Consider the following 20593-nt stretch of genomic DNA (forward strand, 5'->3'; position numbering starts at 1 on the left):
CGGTGCATAATCAGCTCCAGTACAAATAAAAAGCAGATCAGCAAGGTGGACCCATAAAACCAAGCTGTGCGAAATTCCAGACGGCAAACAAGAAATGACAAACCACTGTCAGCAAATGTGCAGTAGTTGCATAGTAAAGCATGGAGACTGGTAGACATGCTTTTACTTCCTCTTCTTCTCGGCGTTTAAAGCGCGGATGGAGAGAGGCACAAAGGAAAATTTATATCTGTTTTTAGTAGCTAGAGGGACAGTGAAGCGGAGGCCAGAGGGAAGGAGCTTATACTCCTGATGCAGAGGGGGGGTTTCGTCTCTGCAAACGTTCTTGGTTTTCTTGAGCAGCTGAATATTATAAATTTCCTCCGGGCTGCTGAACTTCACCCCGGCTACTTTGGAGGCAACGCGCACAATTTTCCCTAAGGAGTTTTTGTCCTTAACAGTAAGATTACCGTACCAACAAAGGATACAAAAGGAAATAACGGACTCGATATAAGCACAGTAAAACATTTTCATCAGGCCTCTGTCTAGCTGGAATTTAGCGAGCTTCCTCAGACAAAATAGGCCCTGCTGACCCTTTTTACAGAGCATGTCACAGTTCTCATCAAATTTGAGCGAGTTATCTATTATAGTGCCCAAATATTTGTAGCTGCTCACCAGTTCAACTCCCTGATTGTGAACGACACTGCGATGAGGAACCTGAGTCATACGTCTGAAGTCAATACAGACTTCCTTAGTTTTAGTAACGTTGATCTGTAAAAAGAAATCATCGCACCAGGATACAAAATCGTCAAGTACCTGGCCGTGGCTGACCTCCTCATCATGGAGCAGGCTGACTATAACAGAGTCATCCGCATACTTTATAATGAATCTGTTTGTGTGACGACTACAACAGTCATTAGTATACAGAATGTAAAGAAGTGCAGACAGAACACAGCCTGGAGGTGAACCGGTTGAGGATGATAAAAGGCTGGACAATGTTCCATTCACTCTGACTTGTTGTGATCTGTTAGTGAGGAAGTCAAGAATCCAACCCACAAGACACGCATCTAGACCAAACAAGTCCATGAGTTTCTCTACTAGGATGTGAGGCTGGATCGTGTTGAAAGCTGATGAAAAATAAAAAAAAAAAAAGCAATCTGACATGATTTTTGCTGCCCTCGAGATGTTTGTATACCAGGTTGAGTAAAGTAGCTGTGGCATCTTGAACACCTCTATTGTTTCTGTACGCAAATTGGAGGGGGTCTAGTAGATGCTCGGTTTTTGCTAGTATCTCCATTTTAACTAATTTCTCAAACTGTTTCATTACTGTGGAGGTCAGTGCCACCGGCCGAAAATCATTCAGTGTGCTGGGATTTTTTGTTTTAGCAACAGGTACCACAATAGACTTTTTCCATAGAGATGGCACAGTCTGAAGAGAGAGAGAGATGTTAAAGATATAGTTGAAAATAGGACCAGGCTGTTCAGCGCAAGTTTTTAGTAGGCGACCGCTTATATGATCAGGGCCTGGGCTTTTCTTTGGTTTACATTTTTTGAAGCACTTAATTACATCTTCCCCTTCAAAGAAGGGGTTTAAAGGAGGAGCAGATGAGAGGCGGTTTCTCAGCTCAGTGTGTTTTCTATGGAAATCAGAATCATCGAATCTTACATAAAAGTCATTAAGGCTCTGAGCTAGTTCTAAATCTGTGTTGTAGCCATTGAGTTGAATGTTTTTCCGGCTACATTCTTTCACCCCAGTGATCGTTTTCAGACTGTCCCAAACAGAACCCAAGTCATTTGTTTTAAGCCGATTCTCAATTTTCTCCTTATAGCGCTTTTTACAGGCTCTGATCTCATATTTGATTTTTTTCTGCAAGTTATGCAGAGATGATCTATTCCCTTCCCTGAAGGCTGCTTTCTTTTGTTGTAACAGATCTTTGAGTGTTTTAGAAACCCACGGCTTGTTGTTAGGATATATTTTTACCGTTTTAACAGGGATAACACAATTTTCGCAGTATGTAACCCAGCAGCTCACGACATCAGTAAGTTCATCTATGTTGGCAGAGGACTCAGTGAATGTATTCCAGTCAGTAGCATCAAGACACCCTTGCAGAGTTAGGCAGGCATCATCGTCCCAGGTCTTCACTCTGAGGCTCTGCACTTTGCCTCGCTTCAGCACAGTCCGGTAGACAGGGATGAGTTGGATGCAGTTGTGGTCGGAGGAACCGAGAGGAGGCAGAGGGATGGATTTATATGCACCTTTGATGTTTCCATAACAGAGATCAATGGTCTTATTCTGTCTGGTGGGGCATGTGATGTACTGATAGAAGTCTCTCAGCGTACTTCTCAGGGTGCAGTGGTTCATGTCACCCAGAATGATGTGAGGAGCATCCGGGGAGACAGACTGAAGCCTCTGAGTGACTTGATGGATAAGCTCACAAGCATTTTTTTCATTAGCCCTAGGGTGGATGTACACAATAGTCACAAATATCTGTGGAAATTCCCGAGGCAGATATGGAGGGCGTAATGACACAGAGAGCAGTTCCAAGTCAGCAGTACAGAGTCTCTCCCGGACAGTGACAGATCTACACCAACGCTGGTTAATATACAAACACACACCCCCGCCAGATGACTTGCCTGTAGCAGCGGCGTCTCTGTCCAGCCGTATGGGTGCACCAAATCCATCTACCTCCAGGTCCGTATCCAAGTCTCTGTCGGCCAGCCAGGTCTCGGTGAATGCCATGATGCAACAGTTCATAAAATCCTTCTGGAAACGAACATTTCCCTGGAGTTCATCCACTTTGTTTCTCAGAGACTGGACGTTCCCCAATATGAGAGAGGGCAGTGGGATCCGGTCGAGACGCTGTTTCCTCAGGCGCTGTCTCAGACCTCCACGTTTACCCCGCTTCCTCTTCTTAAGTGTTCCAGACCCGCTTGCTTTATTAGCGTTTCTGAGGAGACAATCCGGGATCTTGTATATCTGGTCAGCCGGCTGAGCTAATGTGGCTACGTTTAGCTCCAGCAGCACGTCCCTGGTATATTGAGTCCTCACGGTTCTCACCTGACACGCCGCCATGCCGGTGTTGCAGGTGAGCAGAGAGAGTAGAAGAAGCCACAGTGAGAAGATATAGAGAGGATCCATTGCTGATAAGTAAAACAAGGGAGCTAAAACGTCCGAGGTAGTTAAAAGGGCGATAAAATCACAGTAAAAGACGATAAAAACGTTAAAAACGCTAAAGGAAAAACGCTAAAAAACACGCTAAAAAACACGGAAGACAGACAAAGACGCCGAGCTGTCACTCGCTGCCGGTCGCGGCGTGCGCATGCGCCCTTAATTATTACCCTTTAAAAGTGGCCATGAGGGTCCTCCCCCAAAGCCGCTGTAAAATCACAGATTAATATTTTTTATAATTTTTGCTCAAGTCATTCCATTAGCTTCAGTTCTGATAATAAAAAAAAAAACAATTATGTAATTATTTTATTTTAACACTTTAAATGCAAATTGAAATACATTATGGATTAATAATGGATAAAAAAGTGGGCATTCTTCACGGTAAAAACAACAAATGAAAATACTCAAGCATTGCTGTTGTCCACTTTCCCTGAAATAATGCTGAAGTCATCACTGTTGTTACAATTTTGAGCATTTACCCACCATGTTTCAACAATTCTGTGGACAACAATCAACACTCAGAATCAGCTGGACATAGAAGACACAGCCAGTATGAAGAAGGGATGGATAGTAAAACACTGAAGCACATTTTTGCTGTTGTAGCTCTATGCATCGTGTGTGACTGTGTGTGTGTGTCTGAGGTGGACAGGCGGACCTTTGCCTGACCTGAGATAAAGAGGTGCTTTATTGCTGTTGAGACCATTCTGAACATGTAACCAGAAAAAGTTGTTTTCAGCTTGTGAACCATGACAATGCTCTCAGACTGTGGAATCCAGTGTAGACGTGCATGTTGATCATTGGAGCTCTTCATAACACAACAGACTGAAAACAAAGTAAAAGTGTACATATATGGACAGTTGTAAAGATCTGGTTGTAGATGGCTTGGAAGCCTCCATTGGCTTGCTCATTTTTGCAGGACTTAAGAAATGAAAAGTAAGCCTTTGGAGCACTAAGACTGTTGGAACAATATTTCCAGCCACCATGTCTCTGAAAACATTCAAGTTTTGGAGTAAAAACGAGGAGGGGTGCGTGAGACGACACAGAGACGAACCACAGGTATGTTGCAAAAAAAAGGAAAATTAATAATAAGGAAATAAATATTTAATATTTCAACAAAATATATCAGATTGACCCCAGATTGACTCCAATGTTAAAAAAAAAAAATTAGTAATACTGTCGGATAATAGGAGGGTTAACAGTACACCAAACGATAGTAGCAAATCATTCTCCAAATGGACCTCGTCTAGAATGGCCACCCCACACCTTATGGGTGTTTTTTTTTTATGTGGATAGTTGAGAAAAATGCATAATTATTTCTCACTCAGCTAAAAGGAACCCTTGTTTTGTATGGATGGATCATAATTTGCAGATGTTGACAGCAGGAGGAATAGAGGAATATGGGGCGACACTGGGAATGCACATCAGTTTGAGTTTGTTTGCCTTTTATTATTTGGGGAAAGGTTGAGTCCTCTTTTCTTTTCCACCAACTGAAGTCTCCATTTAGCATAAATCTCATCCATAAATGTGCAAAGGCACATAATGGGCCTACCAACAAGCCGGGGCAGGTCCAGATTTTTCCCAACCAGGGTAATGACTTATGCAGATGGAATGTAGTGATATGAACCCCTACGCCAAAAACTAGCATTCATTGCTGAAATTATTTGTATTTATTAAAAATGCTGGATAAACATGCTACATCGCTGACAGAATGAAAAATAAACACAATAATAAAATAATGATAAAAATGGTCTGAAAGAAGGATTTGGTAAAACATTTAAAACTAACGTCTGACTGGACGCGCTGCAGTGCAGTAACCGTCTTGATAAGCTTTCTTCAGTAGTCCTTTGGATTTCAAAATGTTATGCTCAGAGCCTGTCCATCAATGGAGAGTTTTTTGAGAACTACCTGTTATGTTCCTTTATGACGAGCTTTACACAACATACATTTAAATTATAATAACTATAAGTACTTAAAAAAAAATTAAATCAACAAAGGCTACTGGACTGTGTGTACTCTCAAGTTTGGGAATATTTTTTGCCTTTCGTCCAGGAATTGCTTGCTCAGGTAAGCATGTATGTAAAAACTGTGGAACAGACAACAGCAGATAATGAGCTGAAACCAATGAGTGGATCGCAAACCCATTATAGAGCAGTTCGTCTACCAAGACTCACAATCCTCCTGACAGATGCACTGTGGGACTTTACACAAATGATGTCAAAGTTAAAAGCCTGGTCAGTGACGAAGCTGCCTTTATGATTCAACAAACATTGTTCTTACTAAGTAGTTACTATTAAAATGTTGGTACCTTGTAGCTCATTGGTCATCATAAAACTATTAACATAAAAATACACAGAAAAGAAAAAAAAACATAGATCAGATGATCATAGTTGTAATGAATAGTAAAAATAAATATATATAGTCCATTTGTGGAGTCAGGGGTCAGTGACTCAAGGGTCAGAGGCTCAGTCCTCGCCTGGGCTGTACAGTCTGACGCCTGTGGGATGAAGGACCTGCTGCGGCCTTCAGTCCTTCATGGTAGACAGTTGAATGGTCCACTGCAGCTGCTCCTCTGCTTGTCCAGCGTGGCGTGAAGTGCTGGGTTGTTCTTGTCCATGATGGCCAAAAACTAGCTTGGCACGGTCCTCTCAGAAGGCCAAAATAGACAAACCAGTGCTTGAGCCAAGAACAGCAATAAGAGATTTACTTTATAAAAGTGATTTGGTGCCTCAAGGTCACATGACCAAAAAGCTATTGATGATCAAATTATTAAAAAAATTAATATAAAATTGATTAAGGCAAAAATAGACAAACCAGTGCTTGAGCCAAGAACAGCAATAAGAGATTTACTTTATAAAAGTGATTTGGTACCTCGAGGTCACATGACCAAAAAGTTATTGATGATCAAATTAATTAAAAATTAATATAAAATTGATGAAGACAGAAATAAACAAATCAGTGCTTGAGCCAAGTACAGCAATGTCTTCTGGCGAATTTAACGGAGTTTTGGAATTTCAACCTCACCAAATTAAAAATCTATTGACAACGTAATGGTTATTTTTCTGCTGCTTTTACGCAGCGTGTCCTTTTGCGACGGTCCCTAAACCGGGCTGCAATACGGCCACACTGGGACGTGACGACATTCAGCGGCAGTTCTTGGGAAACCGTCCGCTGTGCGAGTGACACATGTCGGGCAGGAATTGCCAAACTGTCGCTGTGAATGTCTGTCGAATATCCAACGTGAAACCAAGTTCACACTGGAAGGATCCCGTTGCATAAAGATGTGAGTTGTGTCACATTTTTGCATAATTTTGTGTTTTTCTGTCCTCTATGAACCCGGTAGCGCAGGAGTCCAGATTAACAACCCCGTCGTTCTGCGTCTGTAAGGTCTGCAGATCCAGGATTTGGCTGATAGATGAGCAGTGGACCGCTAAGAAGTCTCAGGTCACAGGAAAGGTCAAAGTTCATCTCACAAACTCCAGAAACTACACTAACAATCAGGATATTACTTCATGGTTTCCATATTCTGAACAAAATGACCAAGGCTGTCAGAGATAACCACCTTAATTATGATCATGATGATTAAAAAAAATAGTAAATTCTTTCTTTGAGTTCATCTTATTTCCAGTTGAGACACTCTGATGAGAAATTCTTTGCATGGGTTTAAGGCAACAGAATTTTCAACATGCAATTCAAAACATGATTCAAGATAATTTAAAAATGAAACTTTTAACATGCTAAAGATGACAGGATGTGGATTATTTACTGTTTCTCTGGGGCTCAGCAGGAATCTTTAGACAGAAATGATCTGGGTGAGTTCAGGTATCTGGAGCTCTGAGCCGCTTGGCTCTCCTCCTCTTCAGCATGATCATGACTCTCTCAGCCTCTGTGCTCCTGAGCAGCTTCCTTCTGCCCTCATGTGGCCGAGAAATGAACAAACACAACCCTGAAAATCACTGCTGTGCATTTATTTCATACCTCTGCTGAACCTGTTGCACTCACATGTTAATTTATTCATTTAGTTTTTCTTTCATAAAAAAAAAGGAGGATCAATCAAAATGATTGTGAAATGTGATGAAAAGAGCATAAATGCAGGTCTTCTGGAGTTAAAGTGGAGAATTACAGCTGGTTTTGGGGTGTTGAGGAGTTTTCCACAGTCTTGATATTTATCCCGAGAAAACCTCTTCCAGCGTCGCCTCCAGTGGAAAACTGTCTTCTGAAGATGTTTCCAGCTCAGTCCGACTCTCTGTGCTGATAACAGTCTCTTCAGTCCTGTCCAGGTCCCGGTTGGACCTGCTGGTCTCCGGTCCGGGTGTCCAGCGCCACGGCGGAGCCCCCGGCCGCTCCCTACTTCGGTTTGAGGTTGGAGCTGGAGTTGGTCCCGGACTCCTGCTCCTTCTCCTTCAGCATGACGGCGTCGGCCTCCTTGTCCTTCTCCCGGCTGTCCCGGCTGTTCTGCCGGCTCTTCCTGGTGGCCGAGTCGATCCCCGCCGCCTCGAACAGCCGGGCCATGAACGCCAGCCCCTCCCGGCGGATGTAGGACTTGCCGGCGAAGAAGTAGAGCACCGGGTTGGCGCAGCTGCTGATGAAGGCGATGGAGGAGGTGACGGCGCGACTCCTCTGCCATATCTTACCCAACCTGGTGGCCGGAGAGGAGAGAACACCAGGGAAACGCAGTGAGATGTCAGGTGAAAATAAACAAATGAAATGATAGAAACAGTTTCTGGTTTTCAAATGAGAAAAAAAAAAAGGGGCGATGTTACATTTTTAGAATTGAAAAACAGCTGATCGATTACAGTCTAATGCCTCTATGCAGATGATGCACTAATCTATTGAGGTGTGAAACAAGAAGACTGGTAATATTTATCAAATTAAAAGCCTGGATGAGATGCTTTTTTTTTTTACTTCTGAACTCAGATTGAACAGAAGTTATTGTATTTGGTTCAATACATTAAATTTATAGTAAAATAAAATTATACATACAATTCATTCAATTCATACATAAATGATCTAACCATTAAAGGATTCCTTATTGTCATATTAGAACATGTTACACACATAAACAAAATTGTTGGTACCCTTCGTTTAATGAGAGAAAAATTCACAGTGGTCAGAGAAAAAACTTGAATCTGACAAAAGTAGTTATAAATACAAATTCTATGGAATTTAACCAATGAAAGTCAGACATTGCTTTTCAACCAAGCTTCAGCAGAACCATTAAAAAAAAAAAAAAAACTCACGAAACAGGCTTGGACAAAAATAATGGCACCCTTAACTTAATATTTAATTGCACAACCTTGTGAGGCAATCACTGCAATCAAATGATTCCTGTAACTGTTGATTAGACTTATGCACCTTTCAGCAGGTATTTCGGCCTCTTCTCATGAGCAAACTACTCCAATTGCCTTGACCAGACGGCAGGTTTCAGCTCCTTCCAAAGATGTTGGATAGGATTTAGGTCAGGGCTCGTAGAAGACCACTGAGAATAGTCCAATGTTTTCCTATGTTCTCTAAACCATCTGTTTCTGCAGAAAACAGTCATTCTTGAATGTTTCTAGCTGTGTGTTTTGGGTCGTTGTCCTGTTGAAGACCCCTGACCTGCGACTGAGACCAAGCTTTCTGACACTGGCAGCACATTTCTCTCTGGAATCCTTCATAGTCCTGACATTTCATTGGACCCTGCACAGATTCCAGACCCCCTGTGCCAGATGCAGAACAGAACAGAGCCTCCTCCATGTCTCACTGTAGGGACAGTCTTTTCTTGATGTGCTTCATTTTTCCTTCTGTGGACACGGAGCTGATGTGCCTTGGCAGAAACTTCTCATCATCGTTTGTCTCATCAGTCCAGAGGACATTCTCCAGAAGCTTCGTGGCTTGTCAACATGTAGTTTGGCAAATTCCAGTCTGGCTTTTTTATGATTTGTTTTAACAGTGGTGTCCTCCTTGGTCGTCTCTCATGAAGTCCACTTTGGTTCAAACTACGATGGATATTGCGATCTGACACGGATGTTTCTTGAGCTTGAAGTTCACCTTTTATGTCTTTAGAAGTCTTTCTCAGCTCTTTTGTTACCGTTCGTATTATCTGTCTCTCTGATTTGTCCTCAGTTGTCCTCCTGCGGCCGCGTCCAGGAAGGTTGGCCACAGTCCCATGAATCTTGAATTTCTGAATAATATGAGCAGCTGAAGTCACAGGAACACCAAACTGCTGGAGACGGTCTTACAGCCGTCACCTTTAACATGCTTGTCTATAATTTTCTTTCTAATCTCCTGAGACAACTCTGTCCTCTGCTTCCTCTGGTCCATGCTGAGTGTGGTCCACTTCATGTGACTCCCTGTCGCCCTCTATAGGAGCCACTGACTCATTACAAGACTGGAGACACCTGTGATGCTCATTATTGGACACACCTTGGACTGACATGTCCCTTTGGTCTCATCATTTTCACTCTTTTCTAGGGACACCATCATTTTTGTCCAGACCTGTTTCTTGAGTTTAAATAATTCTGTTGAAGCATGGTAAAAAAGCAATGTCTGACTTTCATTAGCTACATTTCATAGATTTTTTTTTTATTGCTACTTTTGTCAGATTTAAGTTGTTTCTCTGACCACTGTGAATTTTTATTTCATTAAACAAACGCTACCAACAATTTTGTCCACGTGTGTACATAAAATGATACGGATTGGAGGCCCGGTTGATATAAACCGGTAAAAAATAAAACTGGAAATCACAAATAAATAAATAAATAAATAAATAAATAAATAATACAGTATTCAGTTTATTTTCATTTTTGGATTAAAAAAACAAACAAAATCTGTATCTAATTAGTTTCTCCCAATTTTTATATCATTAAATATGACAAGGTATACTACAGAAGGCAATTACAACAAATAGGGCTGTCAAAAGATTTTTAAAATCTTATTATTTCCATAGTTAATCATGATTAATCACACTTTGAATTGCATTTTTTAAATAGTGTTGTTTTGCATTTAAAGGCAGTTTTCAGTCCATAACTTAGAGAATCCATCAGTCCTTTAATTAGTTCAGCAGCTGAATTTAAAGTCATTGTTGAAGTTTCAGCATGGAGACTTCCTGCAGCCGCTGATTTCTCACCAGAGCGTCTTGATCAGGAATGAAACACCGAGGAAGAATTTCCTTTTTCCCCTTGTTGGATTTTCTTTCAAAACAAAGCGTCATGTAGGCCAACTTAATACAATGTCTGTTAAAAATACAGTTTTCAAACTGAAAAGAAGCCCTTAAAATGACAATCATGGATTAAGCATGATTAAAAAAAAACTGATCTCTATTCATCCCTACATTAATTAATCATGATTAATGTGATTAACTCTGACAGGCCCACCAACAATCTCTAAATTCATATTTTATGAATGTATTTGGATTTTTTTGAAATTTTACAGTGCAATAAATAAGAAATTTACTGTAAAAATAATTTAAATCATTTTTGTTTTTCACCTGCCATTAAAGAAATTACTTCAAACAACCTGTCTTCTCCATCAATAATGTCTTGGTCAAGTTTTTTTCTTTCAAAATGAGAGTTTCTGAATGGAACAACTTGGGTGGGCGGAGCTAGAACGACATGCTTCCTGCTTCCACAGCCAATCATATGCGAGTTCCCGAGGTTGCCAAACAAGCAGGACAACATTCTGTATTTTATTACTGCAATACCTGATGTGCTCAAAAAATGATTTAAAATTGTTAAATTAATTAAATTGTTACTAAAATAACAAAGGAACTTACATGTTTTTCACCGAGCCTTCAGGACACAGAGCCCAGGTGACCTGAGTGGAACACAACGTCTCCATGTCAACAACAACAGAACTGAAGCGATAACCGTGATCAGTGGTGGTCCGCCAGCAGGACGGGGGTCTGGACCCACCTGCACCACGTTGGTGACGTGGTAGGGCAGCCAGAGGAGGCAGAAGGTCAGCACGATGGCCAGGATCAGCTTCTCGCTGCGGATGCGGCGCCTGAACCGGGTCTGCCGGATCCGCCGCAGGATGCAGATGTAGCTGACGATGATGACGGTGTAGGGGATCAGTAACCCCAAAACCAGCTCCAGCATGTACTGAATAGCCACCTGCACGGATGACAGAAGATTCATTCATTCATGCTTCAGACGGATGGCTCGCCAATGACCGTTTAGTGAGTTCAGCCTCCTCAACATTCAGCTATTGTTCAGTTTCTCATTCCTTCTAACAAGTGTCAGATGCTTCTGGACAGTCCATAGTGATGGCAAAGAATCCAAAAAGGCTGAGAGATATATAAAGAGCTGTTCTAGAGGTGCAGTGGTCCCTCGTTTATCGAGGGGGTTACGTTCTAAAAATAACCAGCTGTAGGCGAAATCGGCAAAGTAGTCAGCTTTACTTTTTAACAATTACTATATATGCTTTCAGGATGTAAAACACCTCACCACACAGCTTAAACACTTTTCTCAGACAAGTATTAACATTTTCCCACATTTCTGTCATGTTAAAACACTGCCAACGTTTGAACCTTTGCAGATTAAAAAATGTAGAAATATTACTGATCCAACTGATCCACAAAGCTAAAGCAGAATCCATCCTGACGATGGTCTTGTTCTGGTCAGCTGCAACCTTTTCTGCATCCTTGTTAAAACTCATTGCTGCTGTCGTCCTTATGTTATTTCCTCCTTCTTTATGTAACGAACTGCAGATTCATTCATTCCGTTATGGCGCCCGACAGCCGTGGAACTTCTACCTTCCTTCAGCTTGTCCACAAGTCCAACTGTTTGTGCATCTTTCTCTGCCTTTGTTTGCGTCTGCAAGTGCCTTTGTCGGTGCAGAACGTTTCGGCAACATTGTGGGTTTTGTCAAGGACAAAACTTGCAAACGATGTAAACAAATTTTTTTTTTTTTTTTTTAAGCATGCAAAATTTCACAAAAAAATCAGCGAAACAGCGAGGCTGTGAGAGGTGAACCGCGTTACAGTGAGGGACGACTTTATGGAATCGGTTTCAGTTGCTACAACTGACCGAGCGCTCAGGAGAAATGAAATGCTCATGAAACAGCTGCACAGTGCGCCTTTTGAATGGAGCAGAGTGGACTCCCCACTCCAGGAGACACAGGATTTGCTGTGATGTTGAAGAAAACATGTGGCAGGACGGACAGGATGAACCTTAATGATTTACAGTCTGCGATACTGTCTCCAGCTGTGCGCCTGGGAAGCGTCACCAAGATGTGACTCTTTCTTTCTGCACTGAAAAACACCAGAGAGTAAACCATCGGATGTTCGGCTTCTTCTCCACTTACGTCTTTGTTTCTGTCGTGGAAGGAATCGCACACCGGAGTGGCGCCCTTACACCTGACGTCTCGGTAGACGAGCGCCGGGACCGAGGCGATCAGCACCAGCAGCCAGACCAGCGCCAGCACCGGCATGACGGTCTTCCTGCCCGAGAGCTTGGCGACGCGCTGCGGCCAGAGCACGGCCACCAGCCGGTAGGCGCTCATCAGCATGATGAGCTGGATGGAGGCGTACATGTTGACCAGGCAGAGGTAGAAGAGGACTTTACACATCAGGGCGCCGATGATCCACCGCTTCAGGACCAGGTAGACGATGAAGAACGGGGTGAGGGCCATCAGCGAGCCGTCGGCGACGGCCAGGTTGAGGATGAGCAGCGTGGTGACGGAGTGCTTCCGGGCCCGGGCCAGGATGCTCCAGATGACGAAGACGTTGCCGGGGAAGCCCAGGAGGAAGACCAGGCTGAGGATGAGGGCGCCCATGGTGGTGGCGGCCTTGTTGTCCACGATGGTCTCATTTCCTGCCGAGGACACGGTGGAGTTCACGGACGGAGAACAGCTGCTCACCATGTTGGTTCCCTGCAGGGAGGAAGAGGACGGTCAGTGTGGTGAAGGGCAAACAGGAGAAACCAAACAGGTTCCAGGAAGTGACGTCATTTTACACCGATGGAATTCAAACAGTGCAGAGCATTACAGTAAGAGTTATACCATCATCCATCCATCCATCTGTCCATCATCCATCCATCCATCCATCCATCCATCCATCATCCATCCATCTGTCATCCATCCATCCATCCATCCATCTGTGATCAATCCATCATCCATTCATCCATCCATTAAACCCATCCATCCATCTGTCCAACCATCCATCATACATCTGTCATCCATCCATCCATCCATCCATCATCAATTCATCTGTCATCCATCCATACATCATCCAATCAGTCTATCCATCCATCATTCATTCATCCATTCATCCATTCATTAAATCCATCCATCTATCATCGTCCATCCATCCATCCATCCATCCATCCATCCATCCATCTGTAATTCATCCATCCATCTATCTATCCATCATCCAGACATACATAATTGATCCATCATTCATCCATCCATCCATCACCCCATCATCATTCATCCTTTAAAATGATCCATCCATCATCCATCCATCATCCATCCATCATCCATCCATCATCAATCCATCCGCCCATTCATTCATCCTTCTATCCATCATCCATCCAACCATCCATGATGGATGGTTGGATCTATCATCCGTCCATCCATCCACCATCCATCCATCTTTTACTTTTCATCCCTGATGCTGATTTTCTATTAGTTTCCATATAATCTTTTAATATATTCATTTTCCTGCGGTTCCTCCAGTTCTAACATTCCTTCATAAGGAAATATCTTCTTGTCACTCTGTACTGCTGTGACTCAAAGTTCTCCACTGACGGATCCGTAAAGCTTCTCCCTACACTGCCTCATCTTGTTCTGGTTTCACTGGAAATCTGACAGAGCTGCATGTTTTATCTGGCACTGATGTGTGTTTGACAGCTTCTGGGTTTCGTGTAGGGAAGCGTAGGAGTGCGGCGCGAGTGCAGCCGGTTTTAACGGGGATTCTTGAAACCCGTGAAGGACGAGACCAGACATGAGCGAGGAGCCGCTGTCAGTGGCTTGAGCAATCCCAGATGTGCGGCGCGTTCCCGCTCTTCCTCCTTCAGCGTGACGAGGCAGCATCCACCTCGCTGTCACTACGACATGTTCACGTTTCCGCAGAAAAAAGTAGAAGTGTAGTTTATGGTTTAGGTCAGGGTTTTGCAACCTTTATGACCAAAGCCATTGTGATTAATTTCCATCAAGTCCAGTAGTTCTGGAGCCATGAAGAATATTTAACCATTAAAATGAGGCGAAAGCAGCTCAGGAAGCTTCGTTCTTGGTTTTGATGAACAAACAAAAACTACATCTTATGATGCATTCATAAGGTTCAGAACAGTGAACATTTTATTACAATGAACCTGTTTTTGTTCCTAATTTTAACAGTTTCGTTTATTTCAAGCTTTTCTTGTTGACAGTTTTGAAATATTTTTTGAAATTTTAGCAGTTTTAGCCATTTTACCTCTTTTTAAACAGTTTCCTTTGCTTTTTTCCCTGCCATATTTCATCTTCTTATGTTAGAAATTGTAGATATTTCAGGTTTTTTTCAGCTGTTCTATCATTTTTTCCCCATTTCTTGTGGTTTTTTGCTATTTTTCCCAATTTTACTTGAACCTTTTTTGAATCCCTTTTGAACCAAGACTGATGACTCATGCAGTAATTTAAAAATAAGTGAAATGTTTATTCACGTCATGTTGTGAAGGCTTCATGGAGCCGCTACAGAGGGACTGAAGAGCCACATGTGGCTCCAGAGCCGCAGGGTGAACACCCCTGGTTTAGGCCTGATTTAGGTAAAGCAAAGGAAATCACACGGGACTAAATACATGATGACATGATGATACGACCGTTTTTTTTTTTTTTTTTGAACTGGGACGTGAAGCTGAGGATCCAGGTATGAAATTACACCAGAGCATCAGGAGAGGCCTATTATACAGATCACCATTAGTCTAACCCACCACAGGAAAACAAGGTCACCGAGTCCACAGGTAGAGTGTGAAGAGTGATTAAAGATGAGCGTGATCATGCAAGTATGACAGTGATCATGCATATATGACCTCTGACCCCTGAGGAGGCCAGAAGCAGGCCAGAGAGGCCCTCAGGGCCCAGTCAACCGGCGGCCATCCCAGAGCCCGGATCCGAGCCGCTCCCCCAGGCAGACGCCCCCGCTCCGGTCCAGAAGAGGGCAGCGGAACGCCCCGGCCGGGGTCGTACACGTATAACTCTCTACAGATTCAAGCCGATGATTTACAGATTTAATCAGACAACTTCATGCAGTTCTTATAACTAGTTGTTTTTAACTGTTTTAATTACGTCCAATCAGCTGGTAACTGATTACTGTAATGCTTTAGTGATGCAGATCTGTCCACCTCCAGCAATTCATCCCTTAAAACCAGAAATACACCTTTGTTTTCACATCACCATGAACGAACACACTTTCCAAACCAGACCGTGACTGTTTTTACAGATAAATATCTTAAATGGGACGAACGTTTTAATGGCTGAGTGGCTGAAATCAAAGAGGAAAATCAGAACAGCGCTAATAGCTGAACCATCCCGTTCGTGGTTTTGGTTTGAAGAATGCAAACAGAAGGTAAAGATGATTTATCGTCGTCTGACGTCTTTAATGCGTCCAGCTGGGAACATTTTGGAGTGGAATCAGAGAGCGAATCGGCAGTAATTACAGAGCTCACTCGGCAGATAATGCGGCTGTATTTATCCCAACGGCTCCAGAGAGACGACATGTGTACAACAACCGTTCAACGCCACCGGAAAAAATGTTTTTCTTTTTTTTTCTAAAAGAAAGTGACATGCCATCACTTGCTCCACGTATTGAGAGAACGCCCTGCATGCAGACTGCCAACACACACACTTACACGCACACACACGCACGCACACACACACACACACACACACACACACACACACACGCACGCAGTCAGTGGTCCTGCTCAGGTAATTCAGTAATCACACCCCACAAACAAACTGGCTCCATATCTCTGAGAAACATGCAGAGTAATTCAGAGTAATTATGGAATACTGCAGGATGAATCTGCATGTAGTGTTTGGAAGAGGAGGGCGAGGACACACCGGGGGGGGGGGGGGGGGGGGGGGGGGGGGGGGGGGGGGGGGGGTAACAGGTACAGACCCGGCCTTGAGGCCCTGATTACAGTCCCCGGGTTTAATTTAGAGGAGCATTTAGTGAGTTTCTCTCATGCAGAGTGACGTATAGGAGGAGGTCTGACCTCAGAAAGTCTTTCCGTCTGCTGGCGTTGCACGGTTTTACTGTCAGTTAAATGTTGTTTAAGATCTCGGATGCCAATGGATGAAGTTTAGCTTTCGATTTGAAAAATACAATCAAATATTAATCTTTTTTTTCAATTTCACAAATTGAATAAAGGTTATAAAAATGCAATATTAGTTCCTAATATTAGTTAGACTTTCCTCTTAACTGCTGAATCGGAAGCTGTGAATATTTAAGTGAGTCAAACAGTGAAAAGTGTTTTCCTCGTGAGGAATTTCTGACATTATTTGTTGTGTGAAGATAAAGATGCTTTATATTGAACGTCTTTCAGGACGACCGAATCGTACCGGGTGTTTAAGGAAATAGCAACAGACTCCAAACTGAAGTAATCCTGCCAAATCGGAGGGAGAAAGACGGGATTGGCAGCTCTGCAGCCGCTTTGAAATCTAACAAAAGTGAGCGAATAAACAGCCATTTACGGCTTAGAAAGCACAATTACCAACCTCCTATTAATCAGCTGCGAGCACAAAGTCCTGCCGGCGCTGCGCTGCTTCATGATGTGGTGTTACAAACGCCAGGGGCTCCGTTTACTGAGTTTACAGAGTAATTTGGAATAAAAACATGAGTAACAACACATGTAAGAAGGATCACCGCATGTTTGTTTACTCGTAAACGCAGCGCTGGAGAGGATCTATCAGGAAGTGAAAGCTGTGGGACCAGATTCAGAAACTTTCTGAGAATAAGTTCACAATAAAGTCCACAAATAAAAGTTGTGGGGGGCCAGTAGAAGAGACGCCTGAGTCTATTCTCCACTTTTCTATAAAAAACAGAAGCAATCATGGACAAAGGAAAGATTTAATTTTAAGGTAAATGAGAGAGAAGATGGGTTCATGTTGATTTTTAATGTATAGAGTGGATAAAGTGCCTCTGTGGCCGCATGGCGAGCGTCACAAGCCGGTCAAACCACACTGACAGTGACATTCAGACAGTGAAACTGGATTATATTGTGCAACGGTTTAACAATGAAGCATAATAGGATGTCTAAACAACAAGCCAGTCTTATTAAAACTTTAAATTTCTTCTATCTCTGTTTGATTTGCTGGCAGTTTCTGTTTATTTTAGTTTCTCACTTCAATTTCTTTGATTAAAATCAAAGCAGCAGAGCCCCTGGCCACTGGGTTTTTATGGTTTTTCAAAACATTCTCCTTTGGGAGCTTGAGAAAACACAGGCTGACTGAGTCAGAAGGTGTGTTTGTGTGCTGTGTGAGTCACAGACATACCGGTATGATCGCACCTGTTCTTCCAACAAAGGTGAAACTCTCATAGAGAAACTGTAAAACACCCAACAGCACACACACATCCAGTCTAAATGTCCACGCTTTCTGCTAAAACTGTTCTAAAATATGAATTAAAAGAGTAAATCAGAGTGGTTTTACTCCACTTGGTCCCAGTGATTTGTTGTGTTGTGTTGTAACCTCAGAGGTGTGACTGACAGACAGCAACACCCTCAATACCACAAGACAGAGAAAAACCAGAACACAAGCAGAGACACTCACCAGGGCATCAGCCGGAGCAGCAGAGACTCTCTGAGGGGAGGAAGAGACGAGTCGGCCTCTTGTTGACGGTTATATTGTCCTCTTTAGCTTTTCCTTCTGCCCACGTTCCCCCCTCCCCACCCTCTCTCTCTCTATTTCTGCTCCCGTCTCCATTGAACTGTCATACCTGCCGCAACACGCAGCGAGGAGGCGAAGGTGTGTCCCCATTACCCAGCCTGCCTCTGCTCTGGCACTCAGTCAAAGTCCTGACATGTCAGGTTATGAATTCCAGCTGTGAGCTGACCACTTTTACTGAAGCTACCCGTGTCAGAATAAACACTCCAGCAGCCTGGAACGCTCTTTCCTTTACATCGCACTGATGCGGGACAAAACTGGACCAATCTGAGGAAAGTGTCATTTACCTTCAGGCTGATTTCCTGGGAAGGCACTGATTGGAGGTGTAGCAGTTCTACAAAATAAAAGCATGAAAACAGAAAAGAAGAAGCTTTTCTTTGTCATTGATTACAAAGCAGTATTAGCATGTAGTGAGGATGGATTTTAGATGGATAAATAGAGTTACTTTATTACACACACACACACACACACACACACACACACACACACACACACACACACACACACACACACACCTAATAACAGCCGAGTCATCAGATCAGTGGTGTATATGAGAAGAGGAGGGGGGCCAGTACAGTCCCCTGTGGAGCTCCGGTGCCACTGAGCACCGCGGCAGACAGAACACTAGCTGCCCTCATGGACTCACTGCCTGTCAGGTAGTCAGAGATCCAGGAGACAGTGGAGGCGTCGACACCCGTCACCCGCAGCAGAGGCTGGACGGTGTTAAAAACACTGGAGGAATCAAAGAATGTGGTTCTCACAGTGCTGCTGCAGTAGGTTGAAAGGAAAAAAAACTACATTGAATTTTCTTGGAACCACCACCCCTCTTATTTTTTGATGTTATTGTGAATTTTATCAACATCTGTGATCAATCTTCTCTGAGTCATGCTACTCCCTACCAGTAGGTGGCGCCCAGTTCCCATCGCGGTGAGCGCTGAGCACTGAGCATGGCAGCTCTGGCCCGGGAAACACACTGAAAGTCATCTCTCTGTGATCCACTGGTTTGATAAAACACACTTTTTACATGTTAAAATTTATTCAGACTATTATGCAAATGCATTATCAGTGAGTTTGTGGTGTTAGAAGAGCCTTATGGGACGTGTGATTCATACAGTTAACATTATTCTGTGTAAACTGGCTGTTTTCAAGCACGTCAACCCCCTAAAGGGGCTGGAGAGCAAACTGTGGAGCGTCTGCGGCCGCTCTGAAGAAGACTGGAGGAAAATGGCAAAACGCTCGGAGAAATCTAGCGGAGACAGAAAGTACCAGCAGCAGACACCGGAACAGTCTGTCCGGCGGTGGATCTGCAGTGAGGAGTGTCGTGACCGGACCAGACCGCCGCTCTGGGAGTTCAGGTGAAGACATTATAGCGCCATGTTATGGTGTGTGCGTTTTATTTTGTTTGCTAGGTGAATTCATGCTGTAATGATCAGTTAAAACTGCCAATCTCTAAAGATCTAAAAAGGCTGAAAGGAAAGTTCTTTTTCTCTGATGAAAGAAGAAAGTCTGAGGTTTCTTTAGATTGGTTCAATGTTCATATACTCCTAAAACTCAATATCCAGTGGGTCTTGATAGTTCAGTGAAAATGCTCCAGAGCTCTGGCAGAGTGGAGCTGTTTGCTCTGAACATGGCCGCCAGTCAGAGTTAATCACAGCTGTGCAACTGATTATTGAATATTGGAGAAGGTTCAGGATTAATACGTTCTGTTTCATCCAACCTGTTTTCAGACATGTGCAATGAAATACATGAGTGTGTTCATGTTCAGATATCCATCTATTTATGATGATACCTCCACCGTGTTTCACAGCATGTTTAATATCAGCTGGGGATCGATCCGGTTTGGTTCAATGCACAGAAAACAGTGAGAAAGTCAGGATACTGACATTATTTATGCACTTTTAACATTTGGAATAATAAAAACTAACCAGCTGATAACAGTCACAAAACACACCAGATTTCTGATTTAAGGAAACTGTTTTTTGCAGAAAATCAGCACCAAGTGGAGATTAGGACCAGACAGCAGGATTGCAAAAAGCTTTTTTAAAACATAATGAGAATATTAGACTATTTAAAGGCTTGGTTAACTATAAGTTCTCAGACAGTGAGAATGTACTTTATAGAAGACAAATATGGGTACTCCATGTCAAAATCTGAGATCTCCAGCACAAACAGCAACCGAGTTACACTGCTCAAACAAAAAGTGTTACATTTGTCCCCGGTCTCCCCTAAATGACATTTAACTCAATTAAAAGTGACTCAGAAAAGTCAAAGGATGAAGCTGATTGTTTCCCAGAAGGCCTGCTGGACTCTCTACCTGTCCCCCTGGATCCTGGTCCCGCTCGGTCCGGTCTTCTGTTCTGGTCTTGATTCTGCTCCAGATCAGCCTCGGGCTCGTTCCGATCCTCCAGAAAAGCTTTTCACATGAATCACTTTCTGAGTTTCCTTCATAGCCTCAGGAAACCTTTCAGCTACTGTGTCGTTGCGAAACTGCTTGATATGATCAGAAAGAGTTTTTTTTTTAATGTGTTCAGGAAGCTGAAACAGAAAAACAAACTGAAGACAAGAAGAGAAAAACAAATGAAATCCCAAAATACAAACCTGAGAAGAAGA

At 43.0% G+C, this 20593-nt stretch overlaps 1 protein-coding gene across 2 annotated transcripts; it reads right to left on the reverse strand.

Moving 5' to 3' along the window:
- Window positions 1–4317: 4317 nt before the first annotated feature.
- On the reverse strand, window positions 4318–20397 carry LOC115408515 (leukotriene B4 receptor 1-like). 2 transcript variants are annotated; one of them, XM_030119337.1, is made up of 5 exons: window positions 20298–20397; window positions 12428–12994; window positions 11035–11235; window positions 10896–10936; window positions 4318–7781 (listed from the first exon to the last, which is right to left on the reverse strand). In XM_030119337.1, exons 2-5 carry the CDS (start codon window positions 12983–12985, stop codon window positions 7490–7492), a joined length of 1092 nt encoding a protein of 363 aa, XP_029975197.1. In that variant the 5' UTR covers window positions 12986–12994; window positions 20298–20397; the 3' UTR covers window positions 4318–7489. The 2 variants fall into 2 exon arrangements, with proteins under 2 accessions (XP_029975197.1, XP_029975190.1); XM_030119330.1 differs by lacking the exon at window positions 20298–20397 and adding an exon at window positions 17870–17982.
- Between the last annotated feature and the right edge of the window lie 196 nt (window positions 20398–20593).

Source organism: Salarias fasciatus, chromosome 3 (assembly GCF_902148845.1).
Source record: "Salarias fasciatus chromosome 3, fSalaFa1.1, whole genome shotgun sequence".
NCBI classification, from domain to species: domain Eukaryota; kingdom Metazoa; phylum Chordata; class Actinopteri; order Blenniiformes; family Blenniidae; genus Salarias; species Salarias fasciatus.

Excerpts from the sequence above, each read along its gene's own strand:
- LOC115408515 (XM_030119337.1), bottom strand. The coding sequence starts at position 12,985 with ATGGTGAGCAGCTGTTCTCCGTCCGTGAACTCCACCGTGTCCTCGGCA. Across the intron at positions 11,236-12,427 it reads TCCACGACAGAAACAAAGAC|GTGGCTATTCAGTACATGCT; the intron begins GTAAGTGGAGAA and ends TCATCCGTGCAG. Across the intron at positions 10,937-11,034 it reads ACGTCACCAACGTGGTGCAG|GTCACCTGGGCTCTGTGTCC; the intron begins GTGGGTCCAGAC and ends TGTTCCACTCAG.